General features: G+C 34.2%; 3 protein-coding genes across 3 annotated transcripts in view; 2 read left to right on the top strand and 1 right to left on the bottom strand.

The window, feature by feature from the left end:
* Ace (Acetylcholine esterase) overlaps positions 1–16,003 on the bottom strand; it is a 488,528-nt gene that overhangs the window by 257,848 nt on the left and 214,677 nt on the right. The gene's annotated exons all lie outside the window — the stretch shown is intronic.
* Positions 3,610–6,185, top strand: LOC111509309 (M-phase inducer phosphatase-like). The gene is made up of 2 exons (XM_023165023.2): positions 3,610–4,213; positions 4,411–6,185. Exons 1-2 carry the CDS (start codon positions 3,858–3,860, stop codon positions 4,478–4,480), a joined length of 426 nt encoding a protein of 141 aa, XP_023020791.2. The 5' UTR covers positions 3,610–3,857; the 3' UTR covers positions 4,481–6,185.
* LOC141479982 (M-phase inducer phosphatase-like) lies at positions 6,236–7,574 on the top strand. The gene is made up of 2 exons (XM_074169645.1): positions 6,236–7,093; positions 7,249–7,574. The coding sequence occupies exons 1-2, from the start codon at positions 6,798–6,800 to the stop codon at positions 7,520–7,522; spliced, it is 570 nt and encodes a 189-aa protein (XP_074025746.1). The 5' UTR covers positions 6,236–6,797; the 3' UTR covers positions 7,523–7,574.

Below are 16,003 nucleotides of genomic sequence, written 5' to 3'. Positions count from 1 at the left end.
CCTATCAAATTGATAATTAAGTTCGTTACTAGCTTCATTTTACAATGAAAACAATGGGATTCACTGAACGACAAAAAAGTGAACTGAAGAATATAACTAAAGAAATAACAAAAGAAATTCTCAAGGAATTTATGAGTGACGATGTTTTTCTTGAAGCCATCGCAAAAAAGGTAGCTGAAAAAGTGAACCAGCAAATTGATAGAATCTCAGCTAAAGTAAGTACCTTGGAATCGAAAATATTCGATATACAGGGAGAGAATGAAGAGTTATCCAAGAAAGTTGAAGACTTGGAACAAAAGCTGAAGTTGGATCAATTACGATTTTATGGTGTACCAGAAACCGATAACGGAATCTTAAAAGCAAATCTTGAAAAAATATTTTCATCTAAGTTAGCAGTAAGTGATCCAAATATAAAACAATGCTATCGAATTAGTAAACATCAGGGCAAGTCCAAACCCAGGCCTGTTATTATAAAGTTTGGAAGCGTTCAACATAGAAATGCAGTATTTTCCGTGAAAAGGCAGCTCAAAGAAAGCAATATGGTGCTAGCTGAAGACCTAATCAAAAGTCGATTCGGTTTGTTGAACTTTGCTAAAGATAAGCTGGGGAAGAATAACGTTTGGACGAACAATGGAAACCTATTTACTGTAGTTGATGGAAAGAGAACTCTACTGAAAACAGAAGATGCTATACTAAATTTATGTAAATAGCCGGATACACAAAAATGACACATCGGAAATATTTTTCTTTTTCTTTTCTATTTTAAGTGAATATTATTTGTAATTTAATATATTTATATATTAATATATTGATATTGTAATATAAAAATATTGCAGGTGGAAACATGAGGGAAATATCTGTTGCATTTCTCAATACTAGGTCCTTGATTGGCCATTTTGCAGAATTCAAATCCCTTTTATTAAAAGAAAATTTAGTTATTATTGGAGTATCAGAAACGTGGCAGTCAGATAACATTTTGACCAATATGCTGAACATTAAGGGTTATACATTCATTCGTTCAAGAGATGGAGGCGTTGGTATGTATTTTAAAAATATTTTCAAATTTGAAATTTTGGAATATCAATCGTGTGACTATCTGGAACAAATTTGGGTTCAATTTACATTTAACAAGCAAGGTTGGGTCACTGTATCGATCACCGAAAAGCAACACGATTGATTTTTTTAATGGTCTAGAGGATTTGTTGTCATAACTAACGATATCTTGTGATACATTCATTTGTGGGGGTGATATCAATATAAATTGCTTAGATTTAAATAGTTAGATAACTGCCTCATTATTAGATATTGTTGAGTCTTTCAATTTAAAACAGGTCATTGAATCCCCAACTCGAATAACAAAGACATCCAATAGCCTTCTTGACATCATTTTGATTCCAAAGAATATATCTAGTGTCTCTTGGGATATACGGGATGCTACAATATTTCAGATCATTGTCTCATAATCTGTAGATTAGATGGCAGAAAATCAGAACACAGTAAGAAATCAATTACATTTAGAAATCTTAAACGAATAGATGAAACCTTCTTGAAAAAATTTATACAAGATGCTCCATTTGAAAATGTTTTTTATATTCAAGATATTAATCACATGGTAAGTTATGTAAACGACCTGATATTGAACATATTTGATACATTGTCACCCCTGAAAACAATTTCATTCAAATACCAAAATCCTCCTTGGATTACATATGTTATCAAAAAAATGATTGAACTGAGGGAAAAAGCTTACCGTAAATACAAGAAATTGCAGAACAAAGGTCATTGAAACTATTACAATCAACTCAGAAATCGTGTAAATATAGCTGTCCGTAACGAAAAGAAAAGCTATTCAGAATTCAGTGCAAGAAACAAAAATGGTAGTAAGATTCTATGGAAAAGATTACAAAATTTGAATATAACAGCAAAACAACTGTATCTATACCAGAATGTCTTGACAACCTTAATAGAATAAATCAACACTTTATGCAGTCATCATCGGTTAAGTCTGAACCTGAACAAAATGTGCTCAACAAGTAACAAAACACTAACTTGGGACGAATTATGTCATTTAGATCGATATGAAGTTGACCAACAATTAGATATTTTCATGAAAAATATCAGGATATTATTTAATAAAATCTTTTTTCTCAGGTTTGTAACTATTACAAATGAAAAAATTTAATATTTCAACAATAATGAATTTGGTGAATGGAAACTTACTTTGGATACCATGTTAATTTCATATATATATAATGGAATAAGTCGGCACCAATATAATGAGATGGAAAAAGAGTATGATAATCGCGTGACAAAATTCAGAAACAATGGAGATTTGAATAGAATCAAAAATTCTGACAATGAAAATAAATGTAGGTATGTGGACATTATGCTCTGAATTACTAGAAAGGGAAAATGATACGAATGTCAACTGGGGATGTAGTGAAAGTTATGAATGACTATTGGTTTTAGTTAATCTATCGAAAGCATTTGACTGCTTGAATCACGGGATGCTTATAAAAAAAAACTGGAACTATATGGATTGAGTCTCACCTGATTGATCACCAACAAATAGTAACTATTGACAGAATTTTCGAACATATGAATCTGAGAATGCTGCAGTGAGAGTAGGAATACCCAAGGAAGCAGTGAGGTTATGAAAGATTTATGTTATCATTCAAAATAGTCAGTCAGTCTTTCCTGATGACACCAATTCATCAATAGGCAGTGAAAAATACCTTGAAGAAGTGAAAACAGGTATGGAAATGTTTAATGATACAAAAAAAGGATTGGTCCACCTGGAACAGGTTAATTTTGAATGAATCTAAAAATGATGTCATACTTTTTGGAACTAATCACATACAGAAAACATTACGACGAAATACGGACTAGGATATTCACCGTTTTACTCCTTTTGTAATCGAGTACTCAGAGAAATATGTATCGTAATATCATCTTAGTTTATTTCTTCATTTTGTTTTTTCTCAACAGAAACAATAAGTGATATAGTACATTTCTGAAAGAGTAGTAGTAAGTTCTAGGTTTTCGAAATAAAATACATATTTGCGGTATTGGCGTGATACTTCGAAAGAATTAACAATGGTATGACTTTGAATTTCATTATTTATTTTGAGGAATTTATTACTGCATACAATCTGAAAACCACACTTTCAAATAGTTCCAATAATTACCATTATTTTTGCACCGATCTTTGGTGGATCATTTCCATCTTAAATATTTAAACAAAATTCCTCTCATAATGTGTGTTCATTTTCACCGATTGAAATACTCTTCTTCCATTTCAGTTCTTCCATAGTGAACCGCGTGAGTCTATAAGGAACTGTTTTCACGGGACCGAATTCATGGAATCTTCGAGCAAGCTGGAAATTGAGAATCAACACACGAATTCTGATAAGAAAAGCTTATCTCATTCCGGATCCACATCCCTGTTCAGCTCCAGTTTCTCATGTTCTTTTGAAGAAGATGGAAAAGATAGTCGAGTATGCGACGTAGAGAGCTTCGAAACACACAAAATTAAGTTACCGAAAGGCTTCGACAATCTGATTTCGAAACCTCTGATCAAAAGTGGAAAAGAACAGGAGACATCTTAGAATGAAGCCTTTATCAGTCCATTATTCCATAAGGCTATTTCCATACAAGCAACTCCAATCAACAGCAGAGTGTGCACTCGATTGTTTGGAGGAGATTCCAAAGAAAGACCGTTGGAAAGGCATAATTCTATTGAAGTGGAACCTGACGAAGGCATCAAACGTTCAAAATTTGTCCATCATGAGGAAACTGAAGAAACTTCTGTTCCAGTATATCAACTGCAACACGATTTCACTCGAAGTGAAAAGACAATGATGTGTGCCGAGCAAATATTCTCTTCAGAACAAGATCTGATAGGTGACTTCAGTAGGAACTGCAGTTTACCATTGGTTAAAGGTCGACATCAGGATCTCAAAGCGATCTCTCCGCATACTATGTCCCAGCTCATAAAAGGATCATTCAGAGATATTATCGGGTCCTTCAAGATAATTGACTGTAGATACCCTTATGAGTTTGAGAGTGGACATATCACTGGAACTGTTAATTTGTATACCAGAGAGCAATGCATGCAGCTGTTGGATGATAGTCAGATCACGGATACACATTCCAATAAAAGAAACATTCTGCTCTTCCACTGTGAATTTTCTAGTGAACGTGGTCCTAATCTGTAAGTATTTTTGTTAATTGCATTTAATGCTGAACATTAGATTTCAAACAGAAACAGAAAATATCAGCATTAATTGCTCATAAGAAATTCACATTGTGACATGTTGAATATTTTACGATTGCTTTTAGCTTTCTATGATGATTATGCACAATTCAACTGTGACAGTTGAACAATATTGATTCATTTTAATTTTTCAGATACCGTTATCTACGCAAGGAAGACCGAAATAGAAACAGAAGCAATTATCCACTTTTGAATTTTCCCTAGGTCTACCTGCTTGAAGGAGGTTACAAAAGTTTCTTTGATCAATTCTCAGAAATGTGTACCCCGATGTCATACAAGCAAATGCTCCATCCTGACCACAAAGAGGATATGAAATATTTCAAACAGAAATCGAAGACATGGAATTGTGATTCCCGCGGAGGTCGCTCAAACAGAAGGTCCTTGAAGAAATAGATATGGTAGAATGATACTCTATTGCCTAAAATGACATTATTCAAGTTCATGGCTATCACTGAAAAATATATTCTGTCTCATCGATCATATTTTCAGTAATCAGTTCGAGGACATCTGCTGTTCATCTGCAGATTATTGGTCAGCAAACACTGGAAGAGCTTGGGGGTCTTTTGAAAACTACCTGGATGTTTATACGAACATCGGTGCACTGTTGTTCATTTCTGTTAGAAATGTATAACCGATATCATGGTAAGACTATTGTAGAAGAAAAATATTCGAAATATACTTTGAAAAATTTGAAGTGTAATTTTTTCTTTAACTGGAGATGTGTTCATTCTTAAAGGCCGTAACATGTACCTTGGTGATGTTTCATTTTGAAATCTTTACTTATTATTCGTTTTTGCTAGGATTCATCAAAACTTTATGTAAGTTCATAAAATACACCTATCATCCGATCGAATTATTTTTCGCTCAATTGACAATGAAAAGTCATCCCATCTAAGATCTTGTATTGATATTTGTTGATTATTCTTTCTTTCTTGTGAGTTTTTTCATCATTCCTTTATAAAAAGAGTAGTTGGCAACCATAAAAGAATATTTCCTGCGGATACCTCACTTGTAATTATTTGAAGTCTATAGAGGACAAAGCCATCCACGGAAAGTAGGCGATATTTAAAATATTTTAGCAATTTGTGTAAAGAGGTTTTTGGAGAGCTATAAATCTAATGTGAGTACAATATTGAATTGTGATAAAAAATCAGGATACTCAATGTGTTGAATTTATAAAATAAAAACAATTGATTAGGTGTTCGATCTTCTCTAGTGAAATACATTACATTCATTTCAGGCCATCCATAGTAAACTGTGTGAGTCTGACGAACTATTTTCACGAAACAAATAATTGTAATTTTCGATCAATCTGACGATTGAGCATTCACCCACGCATTCTTATAAAAACGGTTTATCACATTCCAGAATCACATTGTAAGTCAGCTTCAGCTCCCCATGTTCGTTTGGGGAAGATAATGTAGATAGACTAGTATGCGACGTAGAGGCCTACGAAAATAGCAGAACTGAATTACCGCAAGGCAAAACTATCTCTTTCATGATCATGGTCAAGCTGATAAGGGGATCATTTCAAAATAACATTGGATCTGTCGATATCCGAATGAGTTTGAAAGTGGACATATCATTGGAGCTGTGAATTTGCATACTCTAATAGAAGGCACATTCCATTATTCCACTGTGAATTTTCTAGTGAACGAGGACCGAATCTGTGAGTATTTCACTATTTTTTTGTAATGCTCAACATTCGGAATCGAAACAAAAGCAATTCCCAGAAATGTGTGCACCTATGTTATACAAGCAGAAGTTCTATTCTGACCACAAAAGAGATCATTTATTTAAATAATGATTATCGTAGGAATTGTATGGAAAAACATGCACGTTATATGTTGTTTATTGACCTTAACAATGTTACTTTTTAATCCAACATGGATTTTCTGAATTACAAATTTTCAATTTGGTGTTGAATATTTTGAATTAAAATGTATTTCACTCATTTCAGTTCGTCCTTAGTAAACTGCGAAAGTCTGTCTAACTATTTTCACGAAACAGAAAACATGGAATCCTTCAAAAACATGGTGATTGAGAATTCTACCACGCGTTCTGATACGAACAGCTCATCACATTCCAAAACCAAATCTTTATTCAGCTCCAGCTTCTGACGTTCGTTTGGAGAAGATAATATAGATAAACGAGTATGCGACATAGAGGGCTCCGAAACAGGGAGAACTCAGTTACGGAAAGGCTCTGATAATCTGATTTCGAAACCTTTGATCAAAAATGCAGAAGAACGACAGGTGGCATCTCCTAATGAAGCTCGTATCACTCCATTATTCTACAAGGCTCTTTCCCTACAAGCCACTGCAACCAACAGCAGGGTGTGCACTCGGTTGTTTGGAGGTGATATCAAAAAAATATCATCGAAGAGACATACATCTACCGCAGGCGAACTTGAGAGGGCAACAAACGTTCAAAACTCGTACACTATGAAGGGACTGGAAAAAGTTATAGATCTGTTTCTGTATCCCACCTCCAACAAGATTTCATTCAAAGTGAAAAGACAATGTTGTGTACCATGCAAATATCTTCTTCAGATCAAGATCTGATAGGAGATTTCAGTAGGAAATCTGCTCAGCTCATAAAGGAATCATTTAGCGAAGTTATCAGGTCCTTCAAGATCATTGACTGTCGATACCCGTATGAGTTCGAAAGTAGACACATCACTGGAGTTGTGAATCTGTATACCAGAGAGCAGTGCATGCAGCTGCTAAATGACAGTCAGAGCACTATTGCACACTCTGATAAAAGGGACATTCTGCTCTTCCACTGTGAATTTTCCAGTGAACGAGGACCTAATCTGTAAGTATATAAATTGTTTCTTATAACGATCTATTAGCTCCAATCGCTTATGGAAATTCCACGTTGTAACATTTGTATATATCGTGCCTGCTTTTTCATAGGGTCACAGTTCAACTGTGAGATTCTGGAATTATACATTTTTTCTTATTTTTCAGGTACCGTTATCTACGCAAAGAAGACCGGAATAGGAACGAAGACAATTATCCATCGCTGAATTTCCCCGAGGTCTACCTGTTTGAAGGAGGTTACAAAAGTTTCTTCGAGCAATATTCAGAAATGTGTACACCGATGGCATACAAACAGATGCCTCATCCTGACTACATGGATGATCTGAGACATGTCAAACGAAAATCGAAGACATGGAATTGTGATTCACGTGGAGGTCGCTCAAGCAGAAAGCCCTTGAAAAAATCAATAAATTATTCTTGACAACTTTATATAACGTTATTCCAGTTTACGATTAATAATATCAGAAACTCACCTGAGACAGAATATGATATATTCCGTAACATATACCTAGGTGAGTTTCATCTGGGTGGGATTTCGTTTTGAAATCACTGGACTCATTGTTTTCTATAACTATGACCCTTCAATACATATTGTAAGTACGCAAAATACACCTTTCATCCGATCGAATGACTTTCAGTTGCTCAATTGGAAATGGTTATCAATCCCAATTCAGAGTGGTGGTGTGAATATGCTGTTTTCATTCATATTTGTACTAATCATTCCCAATTTCATTGAAGGTATTTGTGTAGGCAAATTTTTCATCAGACACTCAAACAATTCATATGTAGGAATACAAGTATTTTGTATTAAACACACCCAAAGATGCTATCGTATAATGGAACAGAAGATGGTGTTTTGCAAAAATTCAAATTGGGAGCTCAAATTGGGAATTATTAATTATTATTGATTATTGATTATTATATTAATTTGGAGAGAAAACGAATATTTGTTACTTCAAATAGAAAAGAATCAATGTGTCAGTGATATATCTATTTGCTTTCATGTCATGCATATTTCTCACGTAATTGAGTGAATGGAATGATTTTAGTCCCTCCATATCTCTTTTTCAGAAAGTTAATGATGTTGTCAACATGGTTAAGACCATGAAGATCTAGTCATTTTTCATAAAAACGCAACTCTTCATGATGACTTATATATCATTATAAATTACTCACGATTCTTTTATTATTACTCACGTATATAATAAAGGAATCATTTCGAAATATTGCTGGATCCTACAATGTTATTGACTGTCGATACTCGTATGACTTTGAGAGTGGACATTTCACTGGGGCTGTTAATTTGTATACCAGAGAGCAATACATGCAGCTGCTAGATGATAGTCAGATAATGGCTACACACTCCAGTAATAGGAACATTCTGCTCTTCTACTGTGAATTTTCTAGTGGAAGAGGACCTTAACTGTAAGAATTTTTATAAATTCAGTATAATGCTCAAAAATAGTTCTGATTGCTCATAAGAATTTCAAGTTGTGAGGTTTTGAATATTTTATGATTGCTCTCAACTTTCTATGATGATGATGCACAATTCAATTGTGAGAGTTGAACATCATTGATTCATTTCAATTTTTTAGATACCATTATCTACGCAAGGAAGACCGAAATAGAAACAGAAGCAATTATCCATTTTTGAGTTTTCCCGAGGTCTACCTGCTTTAAGGAGGTTACAAGAGTTTCTTTGAGCAATTCTCAGAAATGTGTACACCGATGTCATACAAGCAGGTGCTCCATCCTGACTATGGAGAGGATATGAACTATTCCAGACAAAAATCGATGATTGTGATTTCCGCAGAGGTCGCTCAAACAGAAGGCCCATGAAAAAATTGATACGGTAGAATTATTCGCGACGGCTTGAAATAACGCAAATCTGCAAAATAGATTCTGTCTTAATCATATTTTCAATAATCACTAGGACATCTGCGGTTCATCTGCAGATTACTGCTAAGTAAATATTGGAATAGTTAGAGGCGTCTTTTGTAAACCACCTGAATGTTTATACGAACATCAGTGCACTGTTGTTCATTTCTGTCAGATATTTATATCCTATATCATGATATGACTGTTGTGGAAGAAAGATAATCAAAATGAACTTCGAAAAATGTCCGTTCTGAAAGGCCATAATATGTGTCTAGCTGATGTTTCATTTTGAAATCACTATACTTATTGTTTGCTATTGCTAGGAATCATCGAATCATACTGTAAGTTTATAAAATACATCTATCATCCGATCGAATTATTTTTATTTGCTCAATTTAGAATGGAAATTTATCCCATCTGAGATCTTGCTTTGTAATGCGTTGATTCCTCTTTCCTTCTTTCAAGTTTATTATCATTCCTTTTTCAAAAAAACAAAGCCATCCACCGAAAGTAGACGATATTTATTATATTCAAGCAATTTTTGTGACGAGGTTTTTGGAGAACTATAAATCTAATGTAAGTACAATATTGAATTGTGAAAAAAATTTGAATATTCAATGTGTAGGTAGGTATAGGTAGTTATATTATATTCGATTATTCGGAAAGGAGTAAACTAGGTTTGAAGATGTAAATAAGGCAGAAACGATTAAAACTTTTCATGATCCTATTCTGTGAACAGGTAACTCACATATGATTTCAATGATAATCATTTATTTGAATAATAACTATTATTGGAATCTGTTTGAGATACATGCATTTATCCTGACAATGTAATTTTTCAAAAACAACATTGAATTCATATAATACAATCATTTGATTCGGTGTTGGATCTTTTCTATTGAAATGAATTAAATTCAATTCAGGTCATCCATAGTAAACTGCGTGAGCCTGACAAACTATTTTCACGATACAAAAAATTGGAATATTGAGCTTGAGCTTCACTGACACATTCTGGTATAAACGGTTTGCCACATGGCTCCACATGAAGCTAGTAAACTTCAGCTCACCATGTTCGTTTGGGGAAGATAATATAGATAGACAAGTATGCGACGTAGAGACCTCCGAAACAAGCAGAACTGAATTATCGCAAGGCTTCGATTACTGGGTCTATCAAGGTTGTTGACTGTCGATATCCGTATGAGTTTGGAAGTAGACATATCACTGACGGAGCGGTGAATTTGGGGTCGCTGATAGAAGAGACATTCCAGTCTTCCACTGTGAATTTTCTAGTGAAAGAGGACCTATTCTGTGAGTATTTATTTTTTTTTGTGCATTATCAATTCCAGTTTATGATTATAAATATTCTAGAACTGAACTGGTATTGTACATACACCTGAAGGAAAAACATACTCTGACTCATCGAGCATGTTTTCAGTAATCATCAGGAAGGACATCTGTAGTTGCTTGTAAATTCTCCTTTGGAATTATTGCTTCTCGTCGATGCATAACAGACTATTGCTTCGTTATCATTTCTTAGCAATCACTGGAATAGTTTGTGTTGACGGTTATATTGAAAACTGCCTGTATGTTTATAGAAAGATCGTTGCACTGATGTCTAGCAGCACATTTTGGTAAGAAGTAGTTCATTTCTCTCAGAAATTCACATTTTATGCGGTGGTAGGAATATTGCTGAGAGAAGATAATTAAAATATACAACGAGATTCTCAACATGTGATTTTTCCAATAAATAACGTGACAGACAGACAAATATTTCAAAGATAACTTCAACAAATCATCAAGTATGCTACATTTTCGGAAAGGTTATTTTAGGCTCAATTGAAATATGTAGGAATATACAGAGCGTCCCATCAAAAAAATAGTTCTCCATCAATAACTATTAATATCTCATTTGAAAAAATAAGTTTTTGCAACATTGAATTAATTCTACGTGGAAAAGTGCTTTGAAAATATTCTCATAGAAACAAGAAATATTTGACAAGGAAAAAAGTGCAGCAACTGTTCGAAGATTCACACTCTCGAAAAACATGCTGTAACTTAGAAACGATGATAGATATCGATATTCAGTTTTCACCATTGAGTTTGTCGTAAAATAATAATGATAATAATATTCTTTATTGAAATAGGAAACCTAATATATACATATCTATGAGTATAATAATAACACTAGCACAATGATATATAAAAAAAATATATGTAAAAGATTTCAAATTTATACAATTGAAGACTCAAACTAGCATGTAGTCAGACAATGAACATTACATATGAAGATTTCAGTATCATATGTTGAGTACCATTTATATAGATAATTAAATATAGGTACATATATGCATTGAATCATTATTAAAACAGTGATATTTGGTTTCATTACAGATACAAATACTCTAGTGAACAATTAAAAACAAATAAAAACAATAAATGCTAGCAAATAATGTCCCAAACAATTCCACATAATTATACAATTTGTATTCTATTACTTTTTTTCAATTCTTTCAAAAGCTCTTTCAAAATCTTTCGAAATGGATATATTTTTTATTTTTTTTATTTCTACCGGTAATTCATTGAACTCGTGGAAGCCCTTGAAAAATAACGAATTCAAGATACTTCCGAGTGCCGGTCCCTTTATATGTATATTATTGGAATTTCTTGTATTATAATAATGATGTTTTTATTGAATTTGATGTAATATTCAAAATATTCTGGTGCCATTCCATTCACAATTTTGTATACCTTTTGGCCCTCAGACACAGCCATCATGTTTCATCTATCGAGTTTGAAAACAGGAGTTTACCTTTAAAATCAATACGGTGAAGTGACTGAATCAACCAAACAAAGAAAACACTGAAAATGTTGAAATCAATTTAAATGGGAACTGGACTCAAGTAAATCAAGAAGCGTGTGAAATGGAAATAGTTCCACGACTTGTCTCACCTCACGTATTCAGGTTGAAACTAGATACCGAGCCCGAAGATCTGAAGAAATTTTTGGGAAAATCTCTGCCTGGAGCTCATACTTCAAAAAGATCTGATTTTTATGCATCAGTAAAGGTGACAATGAAGAGAGAACTGTTGAAGGTGTCTTGAAGGCAAGAGGTACGGCCAACAGGAGCTTTGTTTTTGCCAAGAATAGGATTCCATCCACGATTCTGAATCCTCAATGTCAGTAATCCACCTGAAGTATAGAAAAAAAAACTCAATTTTCTCTAACTTATGGAAAATACTTGTGGAGTGATAGTGATGAGAATTATATATCTTAAACATCAATAAATCTGTCTATCCATCCAACTGTGATACTGCGTGACCCTCAACTACTTTCAATGCAATATTCATTTATGTGAAATGACACAAAAGTTCTGTATATACGGACTACAATATACAGCGGGATATTTTACTTCTTTTCTAATCGAGTATTCAGAGTAAAATTGTATTGTATTCTCATTCTAGAAATTTTCAGTCCTTTTTTCCACCGATTTGGAAGTACTGGACCCCTTTTTTTATAAATCGATATGTCTTGCAAAATTATGTATTGATTCAAAATACGGTCCCCTGTGATTGAAAAATAGTATGCCTACCTGTAAATGAATTTACAGTAAATGAAAAGTATACCTGCACCAATTAATGAATTCATTAAAATTACCTCAATCATTTATACAAAGAATCATACAGGCTGATTCACGGTGGATGGCACATTAGACGTTTCTGGTGAACCAGACAACGGATCACTTTGAAAATTTAATGGAGGGCATATTCGGACATTCTCTAGCCAACTAAAATATTTTCGACAATGCGGTGTTGCCGCTTCTATTAGAAAGCAGTAGCAACTTTGATTTTTCAAATGGAACACTGTATATAATATTATTTTTAGAATCTCCAACAATTGCCCGACAACTTTTCTTGATATTTTCCTATACCTATCTGTTACCGTTTTCGAAATAAAAATTAATTTCAATTTTTTTCTTCGAAAATCATGACTTCTAAAAACGCCGATATCTTTCAGTTAAGAAGTACTATGATATCGAAATTTGGTTTGGAGTTAGGTGATACTTGGACACTTCCCACACGTCAGCCTAATCTCCGTTACTTCAATACAGGGTGGTAAAAAAATACAGAAGAAGATAAGATAGACAGACGAATATGCGACATAGAGAGCTCCGAAACAGAGGGGACTGAGTTACCGGAGGCTTCGATAATCTGATTTCGAAACCTTCGATCAAAAATGCAGAATAAGGACATGTGGCATCTCCTAATGAAGCCCATATCACTCCATTATTTCATAGAGTTCTTTCCTTGCAAGCTTATCCAAACAAACAGCAGGGTGTGCACTCGGTTGTTTGAAGGAGATAACAAGAGAAAATCATCGAAGAGACGTACATCTACCGCAGGTTAACCTGAAAAGGACATCAAACGTTCAAAACTCGTACACTGTGGAGGGAATGAAAAACCATTTATTTCTGTTCCAGTTTCTCATCTACAACAAGATTCCACTGAAAATGGGAAGACCATGATGTGTGCCGTACACACATCTCCTTCAGAACAAGATCTGATTGGTGACTTTAGTAGGAACTGTAGTTTGCCTTCGGTTCACGGTCGACATCGTGATCTCAATGCGATCTCTCCGCAAACCATGGCCCAGCTCATAAAGGGATCATTCAGAGATGTTATCAGGTCCTGCAAGATAATTGACTGTCGGTACCCGTATGAGTTCGAAAATGGACACATCACTGGAGTTGCGAATCTGTATACCAGAGAGCAGTGCATGCAGCCGCTGACCGACAGTCAGAACACTATTGCACACTCTGATAAAAGGGACATTCTGCTCTTTCACTGTGAATTTTCCAGTGAACGAGGACCTAATCTGTAAGTATATAAATTGTTTCGTATAAGGATCTATTAGCTCCAATTGCTTATGAAAATTCCACGTTGTGACATTTGTATATGTCGTGCTTGTTTTTTCATATGGTGCACAGTTCAACTGTGAGATTCTGGAATTATACATTCCTTCTTATTTTTCAGGTACCTTCATCTACGTAAAGAAGACCGGAATAGGAACAAAGACAATTATCCATCGCTGAATTTCCCCGAAGTCTACCTGCTTGAAGGAGGTTACAAAAGTTTCTTCGAGCAATATTGAGGTATCCATACTGACCACACGGAGGATCTGAGACATTTCAAACACAAATTGAAAACATGGAACTGTGATTCACGCGGAGGTCACTCAAGCAGAAGGCCTTTGACAAAATCGATATAGTAGAATTATTCTTGACAACTCCATATAACGTTATTCTAGTTTACGCTTAATAATATCAGAAACTCACCTGGAGATATAATATATTCTGTCTCAGAGATCATAATTTCAGTAATCACTACGGAGAACATTTACGTTTATCTGTAGTTTATTGCTCAGCAAACAATCTATGTTCATAGAGATATCGATGTTATGGTATGAATATTGTGAAAGAACGATAATCGAAATGAAGAATTTGACGTATGATTTTTATATTGACTGAAGGTGTGTTTATTTTACTAGACCGTTGCATATACCTAGGTGGGTTTCATCTGGGTGTGATTTCGTTTTGAAATCACTGAACTTATTATTTTCTATAACTAGGACCTATCAATACATTTCGCAAGTATACAAAATACACCTTTCATCCAATCGAATGACTTTTAGTTGCTCAATTGGAAATGGTTATTAATCCCAACATCTGCCATTCAGTGTGGTGGTGTGAATATGCTGTTTTCATTCATATTTATGCCAATCATTCGTAATTTAATTGAAAGTCTTTGTATAGGCAAATTTTTCATCAGACACTCAAACTATTCATATGTAGGAATGCAAGCATTTTGTATTAAACACACCCAAAGATGCTATCGGATAAATGGAACACAAGATGATGGTTTGCAAAAATTCAAATTGGGGGCTCAATAAAGTTTCAAATAAATATTCAGTTTCATGAATTATTTGCAGGAATCGGTCATTTCGATTACATTGTCCAGAAGTTGGTGCATACTAACATTTGCTTGCCAAGACTTATCCAGTGAGCGAGAAAATTAGTCGAATATCATGAAATTTTGTTAATTGACAACCATTTTGTCATACAGTGGTATCAAAAAATATAATATATTTTTCCATAAATCTAAATTGAATTTGAAAACCCTGCATAACTGGGCACGGTTGTATATGGTAAACGGGATCAATACAACTTTCTCATCGATTGTGTGTGCTTCATATTAAGCTATCACTATCAGTTGGCACTCGGAAGTACCATGAATTCGTTATTTTTCAAGAGCTTCCACGAGTTGAATGAGGTGTGGATGATATGTTGAGTGGTTTCAATTTTTTTCTCGAAAACAAAGCTAGATATGAAGGAGACACTCGGAAAAAGGTTGTGTATTCAGTTGATCAACCTGAAAAACTATAACAACCAGTAGTGGCTTACTTTTTTTCCCTTATATTGTTGACTGAGGTGCCCACCGAGACTCTACCGTACCTACAAATTTCAATCTAGTTAGGACTGACTCAATAAGTGCCTCATTATTTCAAATAATTGTAGCGAATTTTGACCAAATAGGTGTAAGGATATTGTTGATATTTTATAAATATCTTCTTTCCAAACTTGAACGGCATGTATCACAGAAACGAAGCATCACCGGACATATGGTCATAAGAACTTTTTTATCGACCCAACGTATCACCCTATGACGTTTCGTATCATATCTAGGAAATAACCTGTATATGGAATTCGAAAGTATATTAATTTGGAGGGAAAACGAATATTTGTTACTTCATGAAAGGAATCAATGTGTCAGTGATATACATTATATCTATTTGCTTCCAAGTCATGCATATTTCTCACGTAATCGAGTGAATGGTGTGACGCCAAATTCAGTATCAATATTATTTCAACCCTAATATAAAAATAATAATTGCAAGTCCAAAGACTTCTCGAAATACGAACTACCTCAATGTATCAATGGTTGTTGAACCATCTAAATTTGCGACCTAG

This window comes from Leptinotarsa decemlineata, unplaced genomic scaffold, assembly GCF_025532065.1.
Source record: "Leptinotarsa decemlineata unplaced genomic scaffold, Ldec_3_MD MMD2_P_RNA_scaffold_5, whole genome shotgun sequence".
In the NCBI taxonomy this organism is placed as follows: Eukaryota; Metazoa; Arthropoda; class Insecta; order Coleoptera; family Chrysomelidae; genus Leptinotarsa; species Leptinotarsa decemlineata.
This window is presented reverse-complemented; position numbering and strand designations above follow the sequence as displayed.